Source organism: Panthera pardus, unplaced genomic scaffold, assembly GCF_024362965.1.
Source record: "Panthera pardus isolate Hobbes unplaced genomic scaffold, ASM2436296v1 HiC_scaffold_3, whole genome shotgun sequence".
In the NCBI taxonomy this organism is placed as follows: Eukaryota; Metazoa; Chordata; class Mammalia; order Carnivora; family Felidae; genus Panthera; species Panthera pardus.
In genome coordinates this window covers 5,438,308-5,463,502 of record NW_026526876.1, presented here as the reverse complement: position 1 = coordinate 5,463,502, position 25,195 = coordinate 5,438,308, and the positions used below count along the sequence as shown (strand labels likewise).

The 25,195-nt window shown below is 43.7% G+C and overlaps 1 protein-coding gene across 1 annotated transcript in view; it reads right to left on the bottom strand.

Moving 5' to 3' along the window:
• Positions 1-498: 498 nt before the first annotated feature.
• HS3ST3A1 (heparan sulfate-glucosamine 3-sulfotransferase 3A1) overlaps positions 499-25,195 on the bottom strand; it is a 101,712-nt gene continuing 77,015 nt past the window's right edge. The window contains exon 2 of the mRNA XM_053892292.1: positions 499-3,326. Coding sequence (XP_053748267.1) covers positions 2,705-3,326 — 622 coding nt within the window. The 3' untranslated portion in view covers positions 499-2,704. The remainder of the gene's footprint in view (positions 3,327-25,195) is intronic.

Here is a 25,195-nt window from a genome sequence, read left to right as displayed (position 1 = left end):
AACTTAAGAGAAAGCTTGGCTAAGATGTTCACAGCAAGGACAAAACCTGGGGCGCTTAGGTGGCTCAGCAGGTTGAGTGTCTGAGTCTTGATTTTGGCTCCGGTCATGATCTCAAGGTCATGGGATGGAGCTCTGTGTCAAGCTCTGCACGGGGAGTATAGCCTGTTTGGGATTCTTTCCCTCCCTCTCCCTTTGCCCCTCCCCCACTTACTCTCTCTCTAAAAAAATCTTAACCCCCCCCCGCTATTTGATATAGCTAAATGGACAAAAGAAATGTGAAGCCAAGTCCACACACAGCAGGAGTTAAGTGCAATTTCTGCTCTGGAGGAAACTTCCAGTACACTGACTCTAGATCTGTTTGGCTGGGATCTATAACTTCTGACCCTCTTATGAAACTTGAGAAGTTAGAAAGCTCTCCTGGCGGGCTGTAGAGTCATTCATTTTTTTTTTTTTTTAAATAATATGAATTTCAAAAAAAAATCTACATGCAAGAAGAGGTGCTTTGAACTCAATTCCGTTCTTTTATTATTTCTTAACACAACAAGAGGAAAATGGCGGAATCCAACTGTCAGATGCGCTAGGTTCCCTGCACAAGGCACATCTGCGCAATGCCAGGCAAATGCTTACCAAGGAATCAGAAGCATGAACAAAATGAGTTAAGAGAAAAGATGCAAAGAGTTTCAGATGAGTATCTCGTTTCTCAAAGTGAGGATTTAAGAATAACAAAACCAGGGGTGCTGCCTTGGAAAATTAAGGGCACGGAAGGCAAGGCAATCAACTGGGCAAAGGAGATGGGGAATTGGGGTTTTCTTAACTCTCCTAAGTGGTATATTCGTACAGAAAATTCAAGGGTCTGGAGCAATGTTGGAACACCTTGAAAGTTAAATAATTTTTTCCCCTTCATTTGAATCCCGTGTTCGGTCTCTCCGGAAAGATTTACTTCCCTTGAGGCAGCGTCTATGGTTGAGGCACATTTGGCTGCACATTTGCAGACAACTCTAGTTTCTTTTCATTGACCGCGCCGGAGAAGAAAAAGAATTATTATTTTAGGAGACTGTAGGGTCTGGTCCTTTAAATTTTTGGCAGATACGGAAAACTTCCATGAGATGGGAGACATTTTCCTCTTGGGTTTACAACTGTAATAAAAGGTTGCTGACAGACTAATTATAAATGTTTTATATATTTCGTGCATATGTGCTTCTCTCTAAACCAATTTAATTCCCATTAATGCTAATCTTGTTAATGCCCACTCAGAGAGGAAAGGAATACTCTTAATAAACTATTGATTTATTTGAGCTATTTAAAGGGAGGGGGAGGAGAGAAATAGATGGGGAGAAGAAAAAAACTGCCATTTTACCCACATCTGTGTTTCTTAGAATATTTTCCAAACATTAATGAATATTCGGTTATCCCTGGTATGAATAGGAAACAGGGGGAGAAAGAAAGTGACGGTGACAGTCTTCGACCCGTGAAAAATAATAACATTTATTTTTTTTTTCTTAGTATTAGCTCCAAGATTAGAAATGACACATTACAAAGAGAAGCAGGTTTTCTTTGTTAAAAAAAAGAGGTAACAAAAAAGGAGGTTCATACGTATAAGCTCTTGCTGAAGTGGGTTTTTCTTTAAAAAAAAAAAAAAAAAAAAAAAAAAAAGGACAGTGAACACCACACATAGGTAACTTATGCTCCTACCATTTTTTTCCTGTTCCTAGTGTGAGTGTCCGTCTGGTTCTCCAGACACAGATCCAGTAATTTCTCTCAGCCTCAACAAAACCAAGATTTCTAGATCTCAGGGTACTTCAACAAGCTAAGACTGGCCCTTAAAAGACGTTATGTCCACGTCTGAGCGGTGTCCTCGAACCCGGGTGACTCCTTGTGACTTAGCGTGTCACGAAGCTAGCCTGGAACTTCAGAAGGCGACAGGAAACCCTCGCTGTCCCATCTCCGATCGTCCTCAGACTAGCTAACCGTCTCTAAAAGGATACATGCCTCACTTCCAATTCCCTCTGGAACAAGTGGCAGGATATAGGGAACAGGTAGAAGATGGGGTTTTGCCCAAGGTCCACCATCTGGCCTTACGAGAAGTCATTTAACGTCCCTGAGACTCAGTCGCCTTCTCTGTAAAAAGGGAATCATAATCTTTATGTGCTATGTGCTTACCTCACCCTCGGACGAGGACGGGAAAAGGTGCTTTATTCCAAAGTTCTATGGTAACTGGGAAGCGGTGTACAAATATGGGAGTATTATTAACTGGGAAATGCTTTTTGAAAAGTGGTGCAAGAAAAAAAAAGTGACAAGGGAGGAAATAGAAGCAGAGATCATTTTATCTGGGACCTGTGGAAAGACAGACAAGAGACAGAGAGGCAGAGACAGACACCGAGATCGATCAATTTACCCTCAGGATTTCCCTCAATGGCCACCAACGCTCATGGTTTATAACTGTGTACAGAACACATAAAATAAAAGTAGAAAACTGAAAGTATTTAGACCAGTGAGGTTTTCCTTTTTTGCTGGTCCAAATGTCGGCACGTGGAAGGCGAGACGCGGGCGGAGGCCAGAACACTCTCTTTAACATTCACTGGGGGGGAAAAAAAATTCGGAAACAAATATTTTCAGCACAAATATTAAACTGCCTTTTCCCTACCGAGTGGTAAAAAAATATATTATATTTTGATATTTTTCTTTTTCTTTTTAAATTATACTGTTATCCATCCCAGCCGAAGTCCTGGCCGGTCATCTGGTAGAACTTCAAGTTGAACGGCCGGTAGAACTCGCGCAGCAGGCGGACCACCTCGCGGTCGATCTCCGGGTGGGTCCTGCCCTTGGTCTTGCCCAGGCAGTGGGGCTTGCTGCTGCCCTCGGCCTTCTTGAGGCAGGGGAAGCCCTTGGTCTTGTTGAAGTAGAAGTGCTTGTCGGTGATGATCCTCTTGAGGCCCAGGAAGTCCTGCACGCGGCCCAGCTCGCCGGCCGGGTCGCTGATGAGCCGCTCCCCGCTCACGAAGAGCATCTGGCCGATGGGGAAGTGGCGCAGCCAGTGCTCCAGGTGCTTGGCGTAGATGCCGATCTGGATGGCGCTCCACGACGTGTCGATGAGGCCCGTCGTGCGGTTCTTGAACGTCAGGCTCTCGAAGGTGGGGATGTCGGGCCGCTTGGACAGCGTCTGCGTGTAGTCCGAGATGGCCCGGGTCACCGGGTCGCGCACCACCACGATGAGCTTGGTGTCCTTGGACATGGCCGAGATGCGCGCGGGCGCCTCGCGGGTCACGAAGTAGCTGGGCGTCTTCTCCATGGTGATCTGCCCGTCCAGGGTCCTCGGCATCAGGTCCCTGGGGAAAGCAAAAGGTCACGTGAGAGCCTAAAAAAGGAGCGACCTCCCCAGCTGTACAGAGAGAGCGCATTCCGAGGAGGGACGCGTCCTGTAGACCCGGGAGCCAGGGAGCTCAGGGCTGACTCTCCCACTTCCTAGATGGAGAGGTTGATCGAATACTGTGCCTCGAGGGAAACAACAATATTATGGATCTCACACAGCGTTAGTGATGCTTAAGGGAGTTAATATATCTCAATACCTTAGAAGAGTGGCACAGAATAAGAGCTATGCAATTTATTATTATTATTATTATTAAAAAAGTTAACGTTTATTTATTTTTGAGAGAGAGATTGAGAGGGAGAGAGAGGGAGCATGAGCAGGGGAGGGGCAGAGAGAGAGAGAGAGGGAGACACAGAGTCCAAAGCAGACTCCAGGCTCTGAGCTGTCAGCACAGAGCCCGACTTGGGGCTTGAACTCAGAACTGGGAGATCATGACCTGTGCCGAAGTCAGACGCTTGATGGACTGAGCCACCTAGATGTCCCTTATTATTATTATCATTATTATTATTATTATTATTATTATCAGCCCACAATGCTGTAAGAAAATAACCCTGATCAAATTCTTCAGGCAAATTAGACATAATAAACACATGATTACTATGAGATGGTATTAAAATACCCTGAACACTTTCTGCAGTTTTCTTATAAACAAAGCAATTAGATTTAACCTAATGCCCCTGCATAGTACACAGCATACTTCCCTTTAGAATTTCTGAATGTTCCTGTAACAGACAAGACTTATTAAACTTAATCTAATAATTTGAAAAGGTGTCACTCCAACAGTCTACATCCATTGGCTCGATTATGGCATTATTATCGTGTTATATTTTCACGACAACAAAGTGAATTCTGGCTCTCTGTTCAGAACATTCTTGATTCTTGTCTGCTCATTTTTCCTGATGAACGTTAGCATCACTTGGCCACGCTGAAAGAAAAATATGCCACTGGAGTCTTGATGGAGCAGACATTGCTATCCAGTTCAAGCACGTGGTCTTACTGGGAACTGATGGGTTTCAGGACCAGTCAAAAAGTGTGAGTAAGAGAGGGGCACCTGGTGGCTCAGTCGACTAAGCATCCTGTTGACTGCAACTCAAGTCATGGTGTCACAGGTTGTGGGATCGAGTCCCAGGTCGAGCTGACAGTGCAGAGCCTGCTTGGGATTCTCTCTCTCTCTCTCTCTCTCTCTCTCTCTCTCCACCTCCTCCACTCATTCTTTCTCTCTCTCTCTCAAAATAAATAAATAAACAGGGGCGACTGGGTGGCTCAGTCAGTTAACGTGTCTGACTTCAGCTCAGGTCATGATCTCACAGTTCATGAGTTTGAGCCCCGTGTTGGGCTCTGTGCTGACAGCTCGGAGCCTGAAACCTACTTTGGATTCTGTGTCTCCCTCCCTCTCTCTCTCTCTCTCTCTCTCTGCCCCTCCCCTGCTTGCTCTCTGTCTCTCGAAAATAAATAAAAGTTAAAAAAAATTAAAAATAAACAAATAAACATGTTTTTAAAGTGTGAGGAGGAGAGTTAACCTATTTATTCTTCCATTTTAAACGTACTACTTACCATTAAACCCCCCCATCTGATATAAAAGCACTGTCTCCCTAATTACAAGTTTTATAAGAAATAGCTGTTGCACAAATCATTACTAGAACAAATGTATTTTGGAGATTTATTTCAATGACTAAATTTGTTCTTTGATCCGTCATAAAAAGAATCGAACTTCTAAATGTTCTTACACTGGATTCACTTTTATTCCTGGAATACAGACCGTTTCTGATCTATTTTTCTTTTAATATAGACCTGGATTTGGCTCATCGTTATTTTCTTTTGGATTTTCATTCATATTCATTATGAGCTGTTCCGGTCATTTTTCTCTTGATCAATAGCTTAATCAATTGTTAGAATATGAAATATTACACAAATGAGTTGAGCAATGTTTTGTATTTTTCCATATCCTAGAGAAGTTTAAGTAGAAAATAATTTTCTGTTCTTTAAATTTGGGGGGCATTACCTACAAAGCCATCTAATACTGGTTCTTGTGGGAGGCAGGATAGGAAAGAAACTAGAATTTTCTTTTTTTTTTTAACGTTTATTTATTTTTGAGACAGAGAGAGAGAGAGCATGAACAGGGGAGGGTCAGAGAAAGAGGGATACACAGAATCTGAAACAGGCTCCAGGCTCTGAGCTGTCAGCACAGAGCCCGATGCGGGGCTCGAACCCACGGACCGCGAGATCATGACCTGAGCCGAAGTTGGACACTTACCGACTGAGCCACCCAGGCGCCCCAGAAACTAGAATTTTCAAAAACCTTTTCAGTTTTACTTACTTATTTTTTGTAAATACTCTGTCTTGTGTCACTTTTGGCAATTAAGATGTTTCTAAGTCACCCAGCCTTACATCCCAGTCTTGACCGTAATTTTACAGTCTCCCGTAATTTTGTGTTTTCTGCCTTTCTTTCTGCTTTCTAGATTCGTTTATCTTTTTAAATTCATTTATTTGCATTTTAGCTTTTTTAATGCTCCCTTTTGTCTTTTTCTTTTTCTGCTCTGTTGTTCTTCAAATTCATTTCGCAGGATGCTTCATTTATTTTCAATCTCTCTTCTCCAGTAATAAAATCATTTTGAGACCATTATTTCCCCTTGACGTAGAAATTTGGTCAAGTTTCACGTTTTCACACACTGTTGTCATTTTCATAAATATGTTAATTGTGTTTTATACTTTTTATTTCCTTTTTAATCCAGGTATTATCTGGGATTGCTTTTTACTTTTATTTCTAAAGGTGGGTTTACTGTATTTTCCCCTTAATTTGGTTATGCGTTTCTAGTTTGCCTCTGGAGTAAAATAATGCTAACATTATATTAAGAAAAATTTCAAACACACCCCGAAGTAGAGAGAAAGGTAATGCAAATCTCATGCACGTTACATCCAACGTCAAAAAAAAAAAAAAAAAAAACTAGTGGCCAATTTCACATTATTCATAACACCCTCCATTTCTACTCCCTCCCTCCACAAATAAATTACCCGAAAGTCTGTCTCAGATGTCGTATCAACTGGTTCATAAACATTCTGGTTCCCCAACAGCTGTTGGCAAGGATGTGGAGAAAGGGGGATCCTCACACACTATTGGTGGGCATGCAAACTGGTGTAGCCACTTTGGAAAACAATAGGGAGGCTCCTCAAAAAGTTAAAAATAGAGCTACCCATGACCCAGCAATTGCACTACTAGGTATTTATCCAAAGAACAGAAAAATACTAATTCAAAGGGATACATGCACCCCAATGTTTATAGCAACATTACCTACAATAGGCAAACTATGGAAACAGCCCAAGTGTCCATCGATGGATGAATGGATAAAGAAGATGTGGTATATATACAACAGAATATCACTCAGCCATCAGAAAAGAATAAAATCTTGCCATTTGCAATGACATGGATGGAGCTGGAGAGTATTACGCTAAGTGAAATAAGCCAGTCAGAGAAAGACAAATACCATATGATTTCACTCATATGTGGAATTTAAGAACTAAAACAAATGAGAAAAAAAGGGGAAAAAAAGAGAGAGAGAGAGAGAGAAGCAAACCAAGAAACAGAGTCTTCTTAACTTGGAAAACAAATTGATGGTTATGAGAGGGGGGGATGGGTAAAATGGGCGATGAGGATTAAGGAGGGCACTTACGATGAGCACCGGGTGATGTATGGAATTCCTGAATCGCTGTATCGTACACCTGAAACTAGCATTATCACACTGTATGTTAACTGACTGTGGAGTTTACACGAAAACTTAAAACAAACAACAGCAATTCTGCTTCCTCGTGGCAGATTCCTCAATATTTGTGGCAATACGCCACTGACGTTGGGTTAGTTTAGTAATGCTGGGTATTCTCAGATTCTTGCGGTCTTGGCTACTTCAGTCAGGTTATCTTCACTTTCTTCCTTGGAGAAGGACTTGATAAGTAGATATCTGATTTCTGTTGCTTTTCGTTGTTTTAAGAAATCTGCAATTCTTTCTGCAAAAGGACCTTTCACGTGACCCATCCTCTCCCACTCCTTAAATACGCCTTCCGGTCGGGGTTAAGATTCAGCAAAGACCAGAGTTCAGTGTTGCCATGGGGAAGACCCAGATTGCGGGCACTGCCTTATGCAGCACTGGTGTCTCTGTGTGACCTCCATTCACGGACTCGTCACGGTGACGCTCCCCACAGAGATCTGACAAACTGGCTAGGCCAATCCCCTTTGGAAGCTTAGGTTACGCTTTTCCAGGATGAGCCAGGAGATCCATCCAGATACTGTTGGCATAAATCAGTGAAGGAAATTTGATCACCTGTGTGAAAAGGTCTGGGGTAGCAAAAGCAAACGTTCAATGTCAGTGACGTGATACGAAAAAGGATTGGCTGTTGAAAAAAAGAAGTACACATTCTTGCCTCCTTTCCTATGATCTCGGACTTTCAAACTACTCTACCTCCTTTTTTGGCCAGTAAAATAGAGAAAACAGAGTTCGCTCAGAAACTACTGGTTGGTGATCTCAATCCGCCCCCCCTCCTGTCTCTGGAGAACACACAGATTCCCCAGCAGCCTTTCAGCAGAGATTATGGCTACAGATTGTGCTGCACCAGAGGAAACCCGGCTAACGTCCCTGAAAAAAGAAACCATATTTCAAACGATCTCAACAGAGAAGGGGAAAGAGCTATCCAAGATAGGCGTTTAAAAGAGGAAACAGCTCAAATGGGATTTCAGAAGAAAAACACATTCATTACTGTCATCCACAGGATGAAGAACTGGTTTTAACAGGGCGGGTGGGGATGGGGAGTCGGAGTTAACTGGAAGCTGCCTGCAGGCTACTTTCTTCAGAAACCAAGTAATCATCGTCTACGCAGATCCTTAACTAAGCTGACGCTGTAAAAGGACTCGCGACAGGATTTGCTGAAGAGGAATCTCCTTTTTAATTTCTTTATTCCTTTCCACATTGCAAGTTGAATTGTCACGGTCAAACTCGAGCTCATCTATCACAGGAAAGGAAATGCACGTGTAATTTGGAATATCTTACTTCAAACTGTTGAGGACAACCTGCAAACCAACCTTCCTTATTGAGTGAGGAGTAGACTGGGACCCTACGCCGTGCCAGGACTTGGGCCCCGAATGGGCAGGGAGAAAGCCATCCCGGTATCATGACAGTTTTGAAGAAACAGCAGACAGGCTAAAGGAGAAGAAAGGTGTGTGCAGTAAGACGCGTGAAGTTTCCCTAAAAACAGAACGAGTTGGGGTGGGGAGTGAGAAATTCAATTGGTAGATAGGAAGGGTACGTCCTACGAGGCCTCAATTCCCAGCTATGTACCCTATCCCAACTTCACCTCTCAACAGTGACACAGATTTAGAGACAGTGGTAGCAGGTATGGAGATAGGGAAATGGGTAAAACCAGAATTTCGAGGGGCGCCTGGGTGGCTCAGTCCGTTGAGGTCATCATCTCACAGCTTGTGGGTTCGACCCCGCGTCGGGCTCTGTGCCGACAACTCAGAGCCTGGAGCCTGCTTCGGATTCTGTGTCTCCCTCTCTCTCGCTGCCTCCCCCTCCCTGCTCATGCTCTGTCTCTCCCGGTCTCAAATAAAAAACATTCAAAAAATTTTTTTAGAATTTTGAGGAAACATTAGATAAGCTTGTTCCCCCCCTGCCCCGAGGAAGCCAAGGGTAAGAGGGGATCTCACAAGCAAATGAAGGATTATTACAAAGTGGATGGCACCAACAGGGACACAGCAGGAATCCCAGCGGCCAAAAAGCGAAAGCAACCAAGTGACCATCGGCGGATGAACGGATGCACAAAACAGGCTCCATACGCACAATGGAATATGCTTCAGCCTTAAAAAGCAAGGGGAGTCTGACATGTGCTCCGACAAAGGACGAACCTTGACAACATTATGGTCTGAAAAATAAGCCAGTCACAGAAGGACTGTGACTCTATGTATGTGAGGTCTCTAGAGCCATCACGTTCATAGGAACAGAAAGTCGAATGGTTGTTCCCACGGGCTGTGGGGGCGGAGGGGAGAGCTGTTTAACCGTACACAGTTTTAATTTTGTGAGATGGAAAGAGTTCTGGGGAATGATTGCTCCACGATGTAAATGCACTCAACACTACCGAACTGTTCACTTAAGAGCGGTTAAGATGGGAAATATTACGTTCTGTCGATTGTATCATGTTGTCATTCGTTAAAGAAAAAAACACAACGCACCAAGAAGACAAGGCTTCCAATTGCATCCACAGAATTTAATCAGACAGAAGAGCCTTTCTGGTTTTGCAGATCATGAAGCATTCAGCACAAGGTACTGAGAGAGGCTGTGGTTCTCGCTCTCCTCTTGCTAGACCAAAGGGGAATATAAGAATTTATGTCGTATCTGGAGCTGTCTGGTTAAGAAATGAGGTTTTTGGCCTGCTTCTTGCCCACTGCTGGCTGGGTGACTGTGAGTGAGTCATTCAACCTCTCTAATCTCCGCTTACTCACCTCACCCGAAAAAAATCAAGCCAAAGGGCTCAGAAATCTGGACCATAAGCAGTACTGACACGACCATTATAGCAAGGGACATACCAAGATTGTTCTTGAGAAGGGGATGCCTGGTGTTTAGAATTTCCAGCTTCCAGGAAAACCCCATCCAGTCCAGATCACAAGGGTCCAGAGAAGATCAGAGACCCTCTGACATGTTCCCGGGACATCTGCACACCTGTCCACTAGAGGCCCTGTATGTATGATGTTCAGACAAGGACAGTGCCTGGTTTGAAAGCCACAGCCTGGCAAAGCCAAGTTATTTGGAAGGACTGGCCTGTTCCGGTGGAAGAGAGGTGAGCTCAGTTTTTCAACTCCTTCCCATGCCATGTGGCACACCTGTCCCCAGAAGGAAACTGTTTGGGAATACTTCCATGTGCCTCGGGATGTTGTGCTACCCAGATGCCCTAGGATTTCACTTTGGATCTGATCAGTCTCACTGGGATCAATCTCTATGGGCCTCCAGTTGTATTTGAGCAGTTTTCCAGATGTCTGTGGTACAGGAAATGGCCAAGTAGGAACCATAATACACCTGCTAAATAGTCTGTTCTTTTTTTACCTAAGCCCTAAGTCAACTGAGTACTTTGTGATAGGAGTACTCAGGTGACCCAGAAGACTTTTCCTTCTGCCACACTGCTGAACAGATAGATCTGCCTCCATGTCCAGTGACAGTCCCAGAGACAAGGCCACCCGCCACTCTAGTGCTGTGTGCACCACCATCACCTGGCACGGTCAAGGGCACCACCAAGAGGTAGCCCTTGATGGCACTCACAACACATAGTCATCACGCGTGTAATACATTCAAGAAAGTATAAAAGAGAACCGACCTCATTATGTGCTTCACCCTTTGTATTCATTTGGGCCATTTCCTCTGAATTCACACTGACCTCATATTGCCTTCCTGCTGGAACTGCTGCTGGCCCTCTCCAGAGGTACTTCTTCCTTAAAAAATTACCCTCCCTCATTGTGTTTTTAGTTTGGTTAACCAGTTATTCACATGGAAAAATAAATCTCGGTCTCTCCCCACAGAGAGAAGGCAACTCCAGATGGCTGGTACACATAAACACGAATGACAAAATAATAGAAACTTTTGTAAGGAAACCTAGGAGAGCATCTTAATGATTGAGGGGGGCAAGTATTTCTGAAGTGTCTTAAAAGAATAACCACAAAGAATGATGAATTGGACTATATTAAAAATAGGAACTCCTGTTCACCGAACGGTTCCATTAAGAGAGTAAGAAGACAGGTGTTAAAAGAAGATATTTAAAATACATTTACCTGACAGAAGATGCATATCCGTAATACATGAAGAGTTCCTACACCATCAACGAGTTAAAAAAAAACTAGACATCATAAAAGAAAAATGGGCAAATGTCGTGAACAGGCACTGCATACAAAAATGAAAGTACCCAAATCGTCAATAAACATATGAAAAGGTACTGCACTTCATTAGTCATCAAGGAAATGCATATTAAAACACAGTAACACACACCCAACGTGGATGGCTGGAATAAAAACCACAGAGAATTCCAAATATGGGCAAAGATGTGCAACAACTGGCTCCCTGTTGGTCTGAGTATAAACTGGCATAAAGACTTTAGGAAACTATTTGGAACTATTCACCAAAGCAGAACATATGCATACCCTATGGCCCAGCAATTGTGCTCCCAGGACCATATGCAATAGAAATCATACCCTATGTATGCATAGGTGGCTGGGTGGCTCAGTCGGTTGAGTGTCCGACTTCGGCTCAGGTCATGATCTCACAGTTCGTGAGTTCAAGCCCCGCGTTGGGTTCTGTACTGACAGGTCAGAGCCCAGAGCCTGCCTCAGATTCTGTGCCTCCCTCTCTCTCTGCCCCTCCCCTACTCATGCTCTGTCTCTATCTCTCTCAAAGGTGAATAAACATTAAAACAAAAATTATAAATCATACATATGTTCATCAAAAGACATGGTCATGAACATTCACAGTTAATCACAAGAGCCCCAAAGACAAGCTCCCCAAATATCCATCAAAAATAGAAGCATATATATGTATATATACATATATGTAAATTCATGTATGCATATGCATATACATGTGTGTGTATATATATGTGTGTGTGTGTGTGTGTGTATCGTTTTTGATGATGTAAATTGTGAGTGAATCCCCAAAACACAACGTTATTAACAAACACAAGCCAGACACAAAATTGTATATACTGAATGATTTCTCTTCTAAAAAGTTCAAAAACAGGCAAAATCCACGTACAGTGTTAGATGTCAGGACAGTGGATGCTCTTGGGGGAGGGAGAGACTGGAACAGGGCACAAGGTGCCTCTGGAGAGATGGAAGTAACCCCCCCTCCATAATGCAGGATTTGTGTCCTTTTCTGGATTCGGTTACATTGCGGTAAAACGTTTCCAACACTTATAAAAAAATAAATGGACCAATTCTCCCTAATTCTCCAAGAAAAACATGCCATTCAAAACAGTGCGTTTGCTAAACCGACCGCATCTCCAACTGGTGGAAATTCAGATCATAAAGGAAAAGGAGCTCAGCTCCCATACACGGGAATCCGTGGTCCTCTCAATGACCTCTCCCCCCGCCCTCGCCCAGATCAGTGATCAGAACAGGAGCCACCTAACCTCTGTCCCACACCCGGGCCACTGATTCTCATGGCTCTGTAAGCACAGCAGTGTTCACAGCATCAGGCATCGCAGCGGATGTGTCTCTAGAGCGTCAACAGCGGTGATAAAGAATGCATTATGTTTGCAAAAACAGTTTAGCAATTGCTTCAAGCCTTACCCGGATCCAGGAGGGATAAGACAGGCATCGTGCTCCCCAGTTTTTCTGACGAGCAGGCTGAGATTCAGACAGCCTAAGTGGCATACACAAGTTCCCATAGGCAGTACGGAAGGTGACGGATGGGTGCCCCAGTGCCTAGTGCAAGCTCATGTCCACTGCATCGGATAAGAGGAAGTCAGCAGACAGAAGGAACGGGATGAGAATACACTGAAGATGGCTTGGATGGGCAAATCCGACAGGTGGAGAACGTGGGATCGTGAGACACCTGCCCAGAGGGTATCTGTGAAGACCCTGGGAGCCCCAAACTCTGAACTGAATGCAGGTGAAGAAATGTGTCTGCATGCTGGGATGGACGAAGAAACAAAGTAGGTGGTTAGTTGGGGTAGGAGGCTCTGCTAACATGAGCTAAAGACCTAGACTGTGGGCGGGGGGGGGGGGGGGGGCTTGGGGGGGAGGCTTATGCGGGAAAGGAAGAGGTCTTTTGATGAGGCTGAAAAGCTGAATTACGATGGAAACAAAGCAGTTTTCAAAGAAGATCCCAAAGGCCTACACATGGAAAATGCCAGGAAATTTACTGAAACGAATAAACACTCCCCCTCCCACCAAAAAAAGTTATTTTGAAGAAAGAAGTGGGCTCCCTTTTCCCCAAAAAAGGAAAAGAATATGTTTTTCTTTCAGTAGAGTTGAGGCTAATTTTTAAAGGTTAGGATTTCTGCCTAAGAATTCTAATGAGGACAAAGCATTATTGATTTTACAATAAAATATGGCCCGGATGGATCACCTACCTCCACGAGGACAACACAGTTTTACAGGAAACTCAAAACTGGGACTAGGAAAGCGAATCCATCTTGATTTTGCTGTTCCTAAAATGTGCGACCTTGAGCGAATCACATCAGTTCTCTGGGCCTCGACATCAAAACAAGAGGTCACTGCTAGACCGGCTAGGAGACGAAGATTCACAGATAGGGCTTTGTGAAAAATAACAGACACAGGGCAGCCAAAAATTCAAACGGAGGTATCTGAAGACAGAAGCCAATGAACACTTACTAAGCATTTACCGTAGGCAGACCCCCATCTGACGTGTATTTCTCGCATCTCACGACAGCAGCGAAAAGCTAGAATTGTTAATATCATTTCCCAGTTGGAGATCGGTTCAGAGAGGGAATGGACTTGTCCAAAGACACACGGTGATGAGTGAAAAGAGACAGAATATGAAAATCTTTGAACCTCCCCAGGCATGCCAGCAGCCTTAGCAGGACTCTTGCGGTTGCTGTAACTGGCCACCTTCGATATTCTGTCAAAATGTATCAGCATGCCTGACGTTTCTTCCCTACTCGTCACACCGCGAAAAATGTTTCTGCTTGGAATCCTGCAAACAGGCAGGAAGAGCTAGAATGTGGTTTCCAAAGGCTTTCTTCCTAAAGGAAAGTCCCTGAGCTGTAACACACAGATAATTTACCTTGAGGAGTCAATAAATCTGGCCCTGGCGCTCATGCTCACCACGCATTTTCTTACTCTGTACAACCAGTGTGTCTGCTTTTGGAAGCCTCTGGCAGCAGAAAATGCTAGGAAACACATGCTCTTTGCATGGCCTTGGCGTGAAGGTGGTTCCCAGGGGTCCCCGATGCCGTGAGCCTGGGGCAGGAAAGCTCCCAGCGCTGTCAGCCCGCCACCCCTCGGGCCAAGGTCCCAACACATCAGTATTTCTTTTCCTGCTGCTGTGATGTCGGACCCCCCTCCAAACGTGACTTGTAAGGCTGGAAATAAAACTCCCTTTAGCTGTTGTTTGAGTTGGCTTCTGTGGGAGAGGAAGACTTATGTTCTTGAACCGGCTCCCACACTGACCGAATCAAGATATAGGATTCTTTTTTTTTTTTTTTTTTTAATGTTTATTTATTTTTGGGGAGAGACAGACCATGAGCAGGGGAGGGGCAGAGAGAGAGAGAGAGAGAGAGAGAATCTGAAAGCAGGCTGCAGGCTTTGAGCTGTCAGCACAGAGTCCAACGCGGGGCTCGAACTCACGGACTGTGAGATCATGACCTGAGCCGAAGTCGGACGCTCAACCGACTGAGCCACCCCAGGCGCCCTAGACGTGCGATTCTAGTAACCAAACTGTGGTCAAGGTACGTCAACATCAATGCTAAAAACCTGGTATACTTCCTAGGGCCACTGATAGCAGATTCCTTCTAAAACTGTGAACGACCAAGTAAAAAAAGAGAAAGAGTTCTTCACTCTCCCCAGGCTTGATGACAAAGGGAGAAAGCTCATTTAAAAGAACCGACTGGGGCACCTGCGTGAGTCAGTCGGTTGTGCGTCCGACTCTGGCTCAGGTCGTGATCTCACAGCTCATGAGTTCGAGCCCCGAGTCGGGCTCTGTGCTGACAGCTCGGAGCCTGGAACCTGCTTCTGATTCTGTCTCTCTCTCTCTCTCTCTCTCTCTCTCTCTCTGCCCCTCCCCCATTCATGCTCTGTCTCTCTCTCCTTCAAAAATAAATAAACATAAAAAAAAAAAAACCGACCAAACAGGGGCACCTGGGTGGCTCAGTGAGTTTGACACAGGTCAAGACCTCATGGTTTGTGAGTTCAAGCCCCACACCAGGTTCTGTGCTGTCAGCAGGGAGCCTGCTTGGGATCTTCTGTCCTCTCTCTCTGCCCCTGCCCCGCTCATGCTTGCTCTCTCTCTCTCTTAAAAAAAAAAAATATTAAAAAAATAATAACCAAGCAAACAAAAAACACATTATGTTCCTTAGCACTCCAGGGGAAGAGAGAAAATTCAATGCTTCTTGGTTGATAATTGGGGTGGGGCGGGGGGGAGGGCTTCATGAAATGGCAGAAAATACATCTGTATCCAGGTCAGAGAGGAGGATAATCCTGAAAGGGAAGGAGCTGGGGTCATCCTAGATCATAAATTCAAGCACTAATCCTTTATGTCTGTGTAGGACCATGGGTTTCCCAAGCAATGACACAAATTATCTTATTCATCGACTCTTAGGAAATACAGAAACAGACCAGTTTTTTACAAGGCTCGTTGCCTCAACCCCCTGATTTTCTCCTTCCAAGTTTACTTCACTGGGGAATTTAGGCATTTGTCAGATTTAAAATATCATTTTTAACTCTGTATCCATGGGTCCCCAATTCTGTTCTTAAAAGGCGTCTGGCTCTTGGGAACTGACACACTTGTCCCAATGTTGTATGAAGATATCAGAGAATATCCAGGGTCACCTGCGGGGCTCAGTCCATTGAGCATCCGACTTCGGCTCAGGTCACGATCTCACGGTTCTTGGGTCATAAGGCTCTGAGAGCCTCACATCAGGCTCTGTGCTGACAGCTCGGGGCCTGGAGCCCACTTTGGATTCTGTGTCTCCCTCTCTCTCTCCCCTTCCTCTGCTCGTGCTCTGTCTCTGTCTCTCTCCAAAATAAACATAAAATGAAATAAAATAAAATCAGAGTAGAAATAAGTCTTAAAGAATGATTCTACATTTCGTTACAATAAAGGACTATACATAGCAAAGGTAAAGTATAATTAAATTAGTGAGGATCTCAAGGTTGTTATTTATAGACCCTTAGAAGTGTGTGTGTGTGTGTGTGTGTGTGTGAGAGAGAGAGAGAGAGAGAGAGAGAGAGAGAGGGAGGTTGGAAGAGAAGGAGACTGCTTATAGGGAGACAAGAGATGGAGAAAGTGAGAACAAAGAAGTCAAGAATGTTCTAGAAAAGGCTAGTGCTGAGTATTAGAATAGGAAGGATCTCAGAACTCCCGCTGATCCAGCCCTGTCATTTCAGGCGCAGAAAGGTCTGAGAAGTCAGCTGAAGGGAGACAAAGCTTAGCTTAGACTCTGGTCCACTGAGCCCCTCCGGTTCCCTCTCTTTCTGTAATAGGACATTCTTCTCTAATCCTAGAAATACCCTACACACAGGGCTCGACCACCTTTACGTTTCAAGTCCCTGGAAGATAAAATCCCCCCCGTAGAGGGAAAATTCCCTTACAGTGCTTCTGAGGCAGAAAGTGACATTGAACGTGAGCCCTGATTACAAGAATTGGTTTTTCTTGGTCCCGTCTGGTAGTTTACCCGGCGTTAGGAGATCAACAATCTAGAAGGGGAGTATGGGGTTGCTAACCGAAGTGGGGGCCGAGGGTGGGCACGTCTCCCGGCTCTGTGGCGGCTGCCCCCACAAAGCCCCATCAAGGCTTGTCTTGGCCTTGACAGGAGTTTTATAAATGATCCGTTTGAGAGCTGTGCTATCAGCTGTGTGCTACTGTGGACAGCTGCTTCGATGCAGAGCTCTCTCATAGCCTGGAATTATCAGCTCTTTGCATATGTGCTGCTGGAGATAAGGAAAGAAACGTGTTTTCCTTGCCTGGAAATGGACAATCTAAGGACAGTGGGAAAGGTAAGAGAGAGGTGCGGAGGGCAGGATGCAGAGAAACCAGAAGGAAGGTCCTTTGTTACATTTGTGCAATGTTTGCTTCTTTCCGTTGCTTTATTTTTTCCCTTCTGTTTGTTATAATCCGGACACAGAGTAGGTGCCAAGTCAATGTGTCTCTCTTTAATTTTTTTTTTAAACTTTATTTATTTCAGGGACAGAGACAGAGCACAAGCAGGGGAGGGGCAGGGAGAGCCAGACACAGAATCCGAAGCAGGCTGCAGGCTCCGAGCTGTCAGCACAGAGCCCGACGTGGGGCTCGAACTCACGAACCGCGAGATCATGACCTGAGCCAAAGTTGGACACTTAACCGACTGAGCCACCCAGGCGCCTCTCAATGTGTCTTTTAAGTTTCCAACAGGAAAAGCGACGCTACGGTTTTGCATGATCTGGGGGATTAGGACTGCCTGGAGGTTCTTACTAAAATTGCCAGCAGGTGACCCCCGCCACCAGCTTTTGGTTTTGAACAGTAGAAAAGGATACACAGTCTGTCCCACGCACAGAATGTCACCCGTATGCTATAAAGAAAACCTCCAAAATCATGACATCATCGTGAAACGAGGCACGCAGACAAAATAAACTTTGGGAAAGCCGTCAACGAGTGTCCATTAGACACAGTTGGTCGATGTGGCTGTCCCACACGCCATTCTGAAGGGGAAAGCCATCGTCGCTCCTCCAGGGACCCCGGGGAACGGCATCAGCGGTGCCCTTCGACAAGAAACAGCCCTGCTCAGAGCCCTCCCCTCGCCCCAAATTCAGAAAGTCCTCGCTGCACACATACAAATTTATTAGCCTATCGACACAACCTATTACCATAGCCATCCACTCTCACGACTAACGCTGCTCAGGTCCCAGAAGAAGCTTCCACAAGTCTCCCCCCGTGTCTTTAAAGCAAACGGCTGAATGCCGACAACTGACACGGGTCTGGGCTTCTGCTGACGCGGACACGAAGGTGGACACAGATCTGGTTCCGGGAAGGTTTGAGGGAGGGAAGCAGTTGGCGGCGAGAAGAGACAAGTGGCTTATCGAATGGTGCTGATCACAGAGCACGCAGTACCTACTGGATACGAAAGTAGCAGGTGCACCAGCTCGGCTAGTGATGCTGAGCGTTCATGTCCTGGCTTCACCTCTTCTTCCAATTCACGGCCCCAGAGGTGCTCACAGGCCAGCCCTGTGCTCACAACAGGTGCACTGGGAGGTGGAGGGACGTTCCGCATCACAAAGCGAATGGTGCTACTCAAAACCTCGTGAATACGTAGGGTCCGGGGGAAACAGGCAAAGCAGGACACGGAAGTCTTTGCCTGGGCAGCCCGGTGGATGCTGAAAGCCAGGCTTCGGAACGGTTCTAATTTTATGAAAATGTTTCATAATGTGCAATCCCCATTTTTAAAAACGAAGCGTTAAGGAAGACGTTTGTTGGGATGAGCACTGGGTGTTACGCATAGGGGATGAACCAATGGATTCTAACTCCTGAAATCATTATTGCACTGTAAGGTAACGAACTTGGGTGTAAATTAAAAACAAAACATCGGGGCGCCTGGGTGGCTCAGTCGGTTAAGCGTCTGACTTCGGCTCAGGTCACGATCTCACAGCTTGTGAGTTCGAGCCCCGCGTCGGGCTCTGTGCTGACAGCTCAGAGCCTGGAGCCTGCTTTGGATTCTGTCTCTCTCTCTCTCTCTCTCTCTCTCAGCCCCTCCCCTGCTCACACTCTGCCTCTGTCTCTCCAAAATAAATAAATTTAAAACATTTAAAATAAAATACTATCTTGGCCCTTTCAGAAAAACGCCTTTTCCAATCCCTGCTTTGGATAGTTTTTGTCAATAGGACAAAATTATAACAGAATCAGCATCTGCCTGAAATTAAGCATAAAAAACGGAAGATACCGTGGAAGTACAGACTAGCTCATGATTTGTGTGTGTCCTAATTTTACGACCCGTCTAAGCATTGCTGACCCATCAACAGAATACCCAGCTGAGCAACAGAAGGACATCTAGTTATCTCTGGCATTTGACCAATACTTTCAGACATGTAAAAAAAAAAAAAAAAAACAATAGATTTCAACATACTTTTCTGTTCCGTTGTTAGGAAGGAATATCCCTAAATAGAGGAGAAGAGAATATATGTCATTTAACAGTTTATTAGCTTGATTTAGGACTTTCTAACCATTCAGACCGATGGGATACGGGACCTCCACTTGCGTTCGTGTTCAGGGACCGGACGGCGTGGAGGTCAGGGCTGAGGGAAGTCACGGGACTTAGAAATGTCATCCTAAAAAAGAAGCAGGCACACAAAGGAGGCTCTGGTTCCAATCAAGCCCGAGGGCCCTCAGGAGCTGGACTTTCCAAATGAGAGATGTCACAGACATGTTCTCACAATATCTGAGTGATTGCACAGGGGAAGAAAAAAGTCACAGGATCTAGGGTGAGACCATCCAGAAAACACCTGCATTCTGAATGTACGTTGTTTTAACGTTTTTAAGTTTTATTTATTTATTTTGAGAGAGCGAGCGACCGAGCACAAGCAGGGGAGGGGGAGAGAGAGAGGGAGAGAGAGAGAATCCCAAGCAGGTCCCCCTGCTGTCAACACAGAGCCTGATGCGGGGCTTGAACTCACGAACTGTGAGATCACGACCTGAGCCAAAACCAAGACTCAGGTGCTTCAGCGACTGAGCCACCGAGGCGCCCCTACTCTGAAATCTTTACTAATTAGAATAGCAGGTCAATAGTGGAAAAGGGAGAACAATACAGTAGTAACTATTTAAGTCTGAAGTTTAACAAATAAGAAACAAAGACAACGGAAGGGGTACGTTGTCTTTTGTCTCCAGAACATTGGCAGATCAGACTTATAGATATTTTAATAATTATCGCGATTTCCACCTACTAATATTCCAAGGAATGTTCTACAGAGTTCTGGGGCCAAAACACCTTTCCATGAGTGAGTGATAGGACTCTTTCATGGAATTTTGGAACACATGGAGGGTTTTGTTTTCTTTGGTCTCTTACACCAGACAAATGCCAGTAAAGAGAAGGAGATCTTCTGGCTTCCGACCAACAGAACTGTGACAGACCTTAGGGCACAGAATTCTGGCAACAGTGAGAGAAATCTGGAACCCCTATTCATAGACAGACCCTTGGGAAGGGGGCCACAGGGAAACACCGGGCTGGGGTGGGAAGGATCACAACAGGCAGGAGGTTGGAGGAAGGATGCTTGACATTTAAAGCCACGAGTATATCTTTAATATAAAAAAAATGAAATAAAAGTTGCACACGTCAAAAAGCTACACCACAGAAATAGGAGAGAAATCAGAGAACCATGCAATCCTAAAAAGGAGAAGTACCCAACACCCATCACTCAGATGCAGCATTTTAAAATATATCCATCTAGACTATGCATTTCTTCATAACTGATTTGTAAAATGAAATTATTTTGTGCATATGCCGTTCTACACTGCTTTTTAAAAGCACTAGGGATAAACAGAAAACATCACTCCTGGTACGAACTACGCATCGACTTCATTTTAAATGACTGTGCAGTATCCCATTGTACGAATCGCCATAAAGTGTTTGCTGAATCCCTTACCATTGGGCACTTAGGTTGTTTCCATAGGTAAAGATTCTAATGTTTTATTATTTTCTTGACCTGGAAAGGAAAGCATGTGTATTTTGTTTGTTATTTATTTTTATTTCTTTTTTTGAGAGAGCGAGCGAGTGTGCGAGCAAGGGAGAGGGGCAGAAAGAGAGAGAGAGAGAGTCTCAAATAGACTCCACACTCAGCTTGGAGCCCGGGAGCCCGATGTAGGGCTCCATACTATGACCCTGGGATCATGACCTGAGCCAAAGTCAAGAGTTGGGCACTCAACCGACTGAGCCACCCAGGTGCCCAAGGTAGGTATGTTTTGAAAGTTTTTAAATCGTGTTACAAACTTGTCTTCTATGAAGGTTATTTACACTTTGTCCTTGAATTTTAATGTATTTTTTGAATATCTTATTTCTACTTCAGTAGATTAAGGTACATGTTTTTCATGGCCTAATTAATACTATGCATTTTGGCATTGCACAATTACTGCTGATAAACATAGGAAAATGATGTTTCAATATTTTAATACTTACATTTTAAACTAGTGAGCATTTTCCCAGATGTTTATTAGTTATATGATTTTTTTAAGACATTTCCTGGTTATGTATTTCTTTTGCTGGGATGCTTTCTTCCTTAGATTTTAAGCATTTTCCTTATATTGACAATACTTATACATTTTTATGTATGTGTTTATACACACTTACATGTTTTTGTATATATGTAGCAAATGTTCTGATTTGTCATTTTTAATCTCTTTGTTTACGGTATTTACAATTTTTTAGTATTTATTTATTTAATTTGAGGGGGGAAGGGGCAGAGAGAGAGAGAGAGAGAGAGAGAGAGGGAATCCCAAGCAGGCTCCTTGCCATCAGCACACAGCCTGTCGACCAGGAGATCATGACTTGAGCCAAAATCAAGAGTCGGTGCTTAACCCACTGAGCCACCCAGGCACCCTGGTATTTACAGAAATTTTTAATTTTTTTAAATGTTTATTTATTTTTAAGACAGAGAGAACAGAGCAGGAGCAGGGGAGGGACAGAGAGAGAGGGAGACACAGAATCCGAAGCAGGCTTCAGGCTCCAAGCTGTCAGCACAGAGCCCAACGCGGGGCTCGACCCCATGAACTGTGAGATCATGACCTGAGACGAAGTCGGACCCTTAACCGACTGAGCCACCCAGGAGCCCCGGTATTTACAAAAACTTTTAAACGTCTTTACATCTTCCAGGTCTTTTCTTTATGACCCTTGTTTTTCTTTGATGATGTTTTCTACGTAGGGTTGTGCTGCTGCTAACATGAAACAGACATTCATCTCTGATTTTAATTTTATTCTGAAATTCATTTTCAGTGACTGCTGAGATTGAATTCTAATTTTTTTTAAATGACAGATAACTGACTTTTCATCCAGGACTGACACTCCATATTTGAAATCCCATGTCAATGTCGTGTGTGTTAAGTTCTGCTATTCTATGTTTATGTTGGCACTAGAAGGACACTTTTAAAATTATTATAACTTCAGGATATGTCTTAAATCTAAAATGACATGGCTTCTGTCTTCTATTCTTGAAAATGTTTTCTTTTTATGTATTAAATGGGTTTTTTTCCAAAAGAGGGAATTACAAAATATGTGCATCAACTCCTCTTCCCCTCTTCACCTCCACTGGCACCAACAACACCATTACATGCATGGACTAATTTAGGAAGAAACGACAGCTCGCTGTATCGAATCCGTCAATCTACAAAGATGAGCTGGCTTTCATTCATACAGATTTTCTCTTCCATTCCTAATAAAACTTTTCTTTTATTTCGTATTTAAATGAACACAGGCAAAACTGGCTTTTTTTGGGAGCATGGTTCTATGAAATTCGATAGGTATCTAGATTCGTGTGACCATGACCTCAAGTCAGCGTGTAAAACACATCTATCACTCTGATGTTGTGCTCTCGCTTGGTAGTCTTACCCTCTCCTTCATCCCTAACCCCCAGCAAATGTTGATCTGCTTTCCATCACTGCAATTTTGACTTTCTGAGAATATCAGATAAATGGAAATTTTTGTCATATAACCTTTTGAGCCTGGCTTCTTTCACTCAGCATAGTGCCTCTGAGAACCATTCAAGCGGCTGCATGCATCAAGAGCTTGTTCTTTTTCAATGTTGAGTAGTATTCCACTGTATGGACATACCACAGCTTTTTTCTTATTCATTCACATGTTGAGGACAGTCGCGTCGGGTCCAGTTTTCAGCCATCATGAACAGAACTGCTATAAACCATCTGGTGTAGGTTTGTTGAACTGATTTTTTTTTTCTCTCTCAGATAACTAGCAAGTTGTCTGGTTTCCAGGTCGTTCAATAAGTCATATATTTAACTTCCCAAGAAACTGCCAAATTATTATTTTTTTATTTTACAGAGAGAGAAAGAGAGAGTGTGGGCAACAGAGACAGAGAGAGAGAGAGAGGGAGAGAATCCTAAACAGGCTACATGCTTAGTGCGGAACCCGATGTGGGGCTTCGATCCCACAGCCCTGGGATCATGACCTGAGCCAGAATCAGGAGTCAGCCGCTCAACCTACTGAGCCACCCAGGCGCCCTGCCAAATTATTTGAAAGAGTAGCAATACTATTCACATTTCCAAAGCAATGTATGAGAATTCCAATTGTTTCAGCCCTTGTCAACACTTGATACTCTGTGAAGGTTGTGTTTTGTTTTTGTTTTGTTTCTTTGGTGTGTGTGTGTGTGTGTGTGTGTGTGTGTGTGTGTGTTTGGTCTTTCTAACAGTTATGCAGTGGTATCTCATCGTGGTTTTCATTTACATTTTCCTAATGGCTAATGAGACTGAACATCTTTTCATTTGCTCAACTGCCCCTTTGGGGAAATGTCTGTTGAAGTTTTTGGCCCATTTTTTAAATTGGGTTGTTAATTTATGTTTTTTTACTTCTGAGTTTTGAAAGTTCTTTATATATTCTTTAAAAAAATTTTAAGCTGTACATTTATTTATTTTTTAAGTAAACTCTACTGGCAACTTGGGGCTCTAACTCAGGACCCCAAGATCAAGGACCACATGCTCTGCAGACTGTGCTGGCCAGGTGCCCTGTAAAATTCTTTATAAATTCTACCTAGACGTCCTTGTTTAGATACGGGATTCTGAAATGTTTTCCCAGTCTGTGGTTGGTCTTCTCGTTTTTTTTTTTTTTTTTTTCATGACTGCTTGACTATTTAGTGATGATTAAATTTTGAACTTTTTTATCCCCGTTCTTTTTTATTTGGGGGGAGAACATTTAAATGCTACTCCCTTAGCAAATTTCAATTATGCAACTGTGTTCCCAACTACAGTCACCATGTTTTTTGTTTTTTTTTGTTTTTGTTTTTGTTTTGTTTTTTTTTTACAGTCACCATGTTTTATGTTAGATCCTCAGGGTTTACTCATCTTGTAAATGAGAGCTTGTGCCCTTTTACCAGCCTGTCCCTACCTCCCCAACCCCAAGCCTTCAGTAACCACGTTTCTTTTTGTTTTAAATCTGATTTTAATGGTCTATTTATTTTTGAGAGAGAGGGAGAGACAGAGTATGAGAGGAGGAGGGGAAGAGAGAGAGGGAGACACAGAATCTGAAGCAGATTCCAGGCTCTGAGCTGTCAGCACAGAGCCCGGCGTGGGACTCAAACTCATGAAGTCCAAGGTCATGACCTGAGCCAAAGTTGGACACTTAACCAACTGAGCCACCCAGGCACCCCTGGTAACCACTTTTCTGTTCTCTGTTTCACTTTGACTTTTCTTTTTAGGTCCTCATAAAAGTGATACTACATAGTACCTGTCTTTCTTTTAGCAGTGTCTTTGGCTGAGCAAAAGTTTTAATATTGATGAAGTTCAATTTATCCACTTACTTCCTGGATTATGCTTTTGGTGCCATGTTTATGAACTCTTTGGTCACAAGTCCCCAGTGAAGTTTTTTATAGGCAGGTTGTGTGTATTTCTTGTTGCCATTATTCCTAAATAGCTATTTTTGCTACTATTTTGAATGGGTTATTGACTTTTCATTTTATCTAAATATACCTTAAAATGTTTATTAAGATGCAGAAGTCCTATGTCCTACGTGGCAATTTTCGTTGAAACTCTTTCTTCCAATAAATTGAACATATCTCTGTTTACACAGAATTATGGTTATGTAATGTCAAACAGGTCACATGGCATATTTGTGACAGATGTTTCCATTTGCATCTATCTCATTATCAATAGCCTACAAGAATACATGAGTGTCAAAAATATTTTAGGGGTAGACTAGATATCTAAAATATAGATTAAGAAAAATAAAATAAAATATAGATTAAGATATGGATATGACAGAATACATATTCTGGCCACTTGCACACTTGTTACGAGGTAAGAATTAAGAACTATGACGGATGGGCAAGTCGGTCATAATGATGATCTAACCTCAAGAACCCAGATTTGCCTCTGGTGTAGTCAAGTCTGACATGGGGCCATGCTCCTACGAACTGAAGGCAGTAAGTTTTTAACCTAAGTTCTG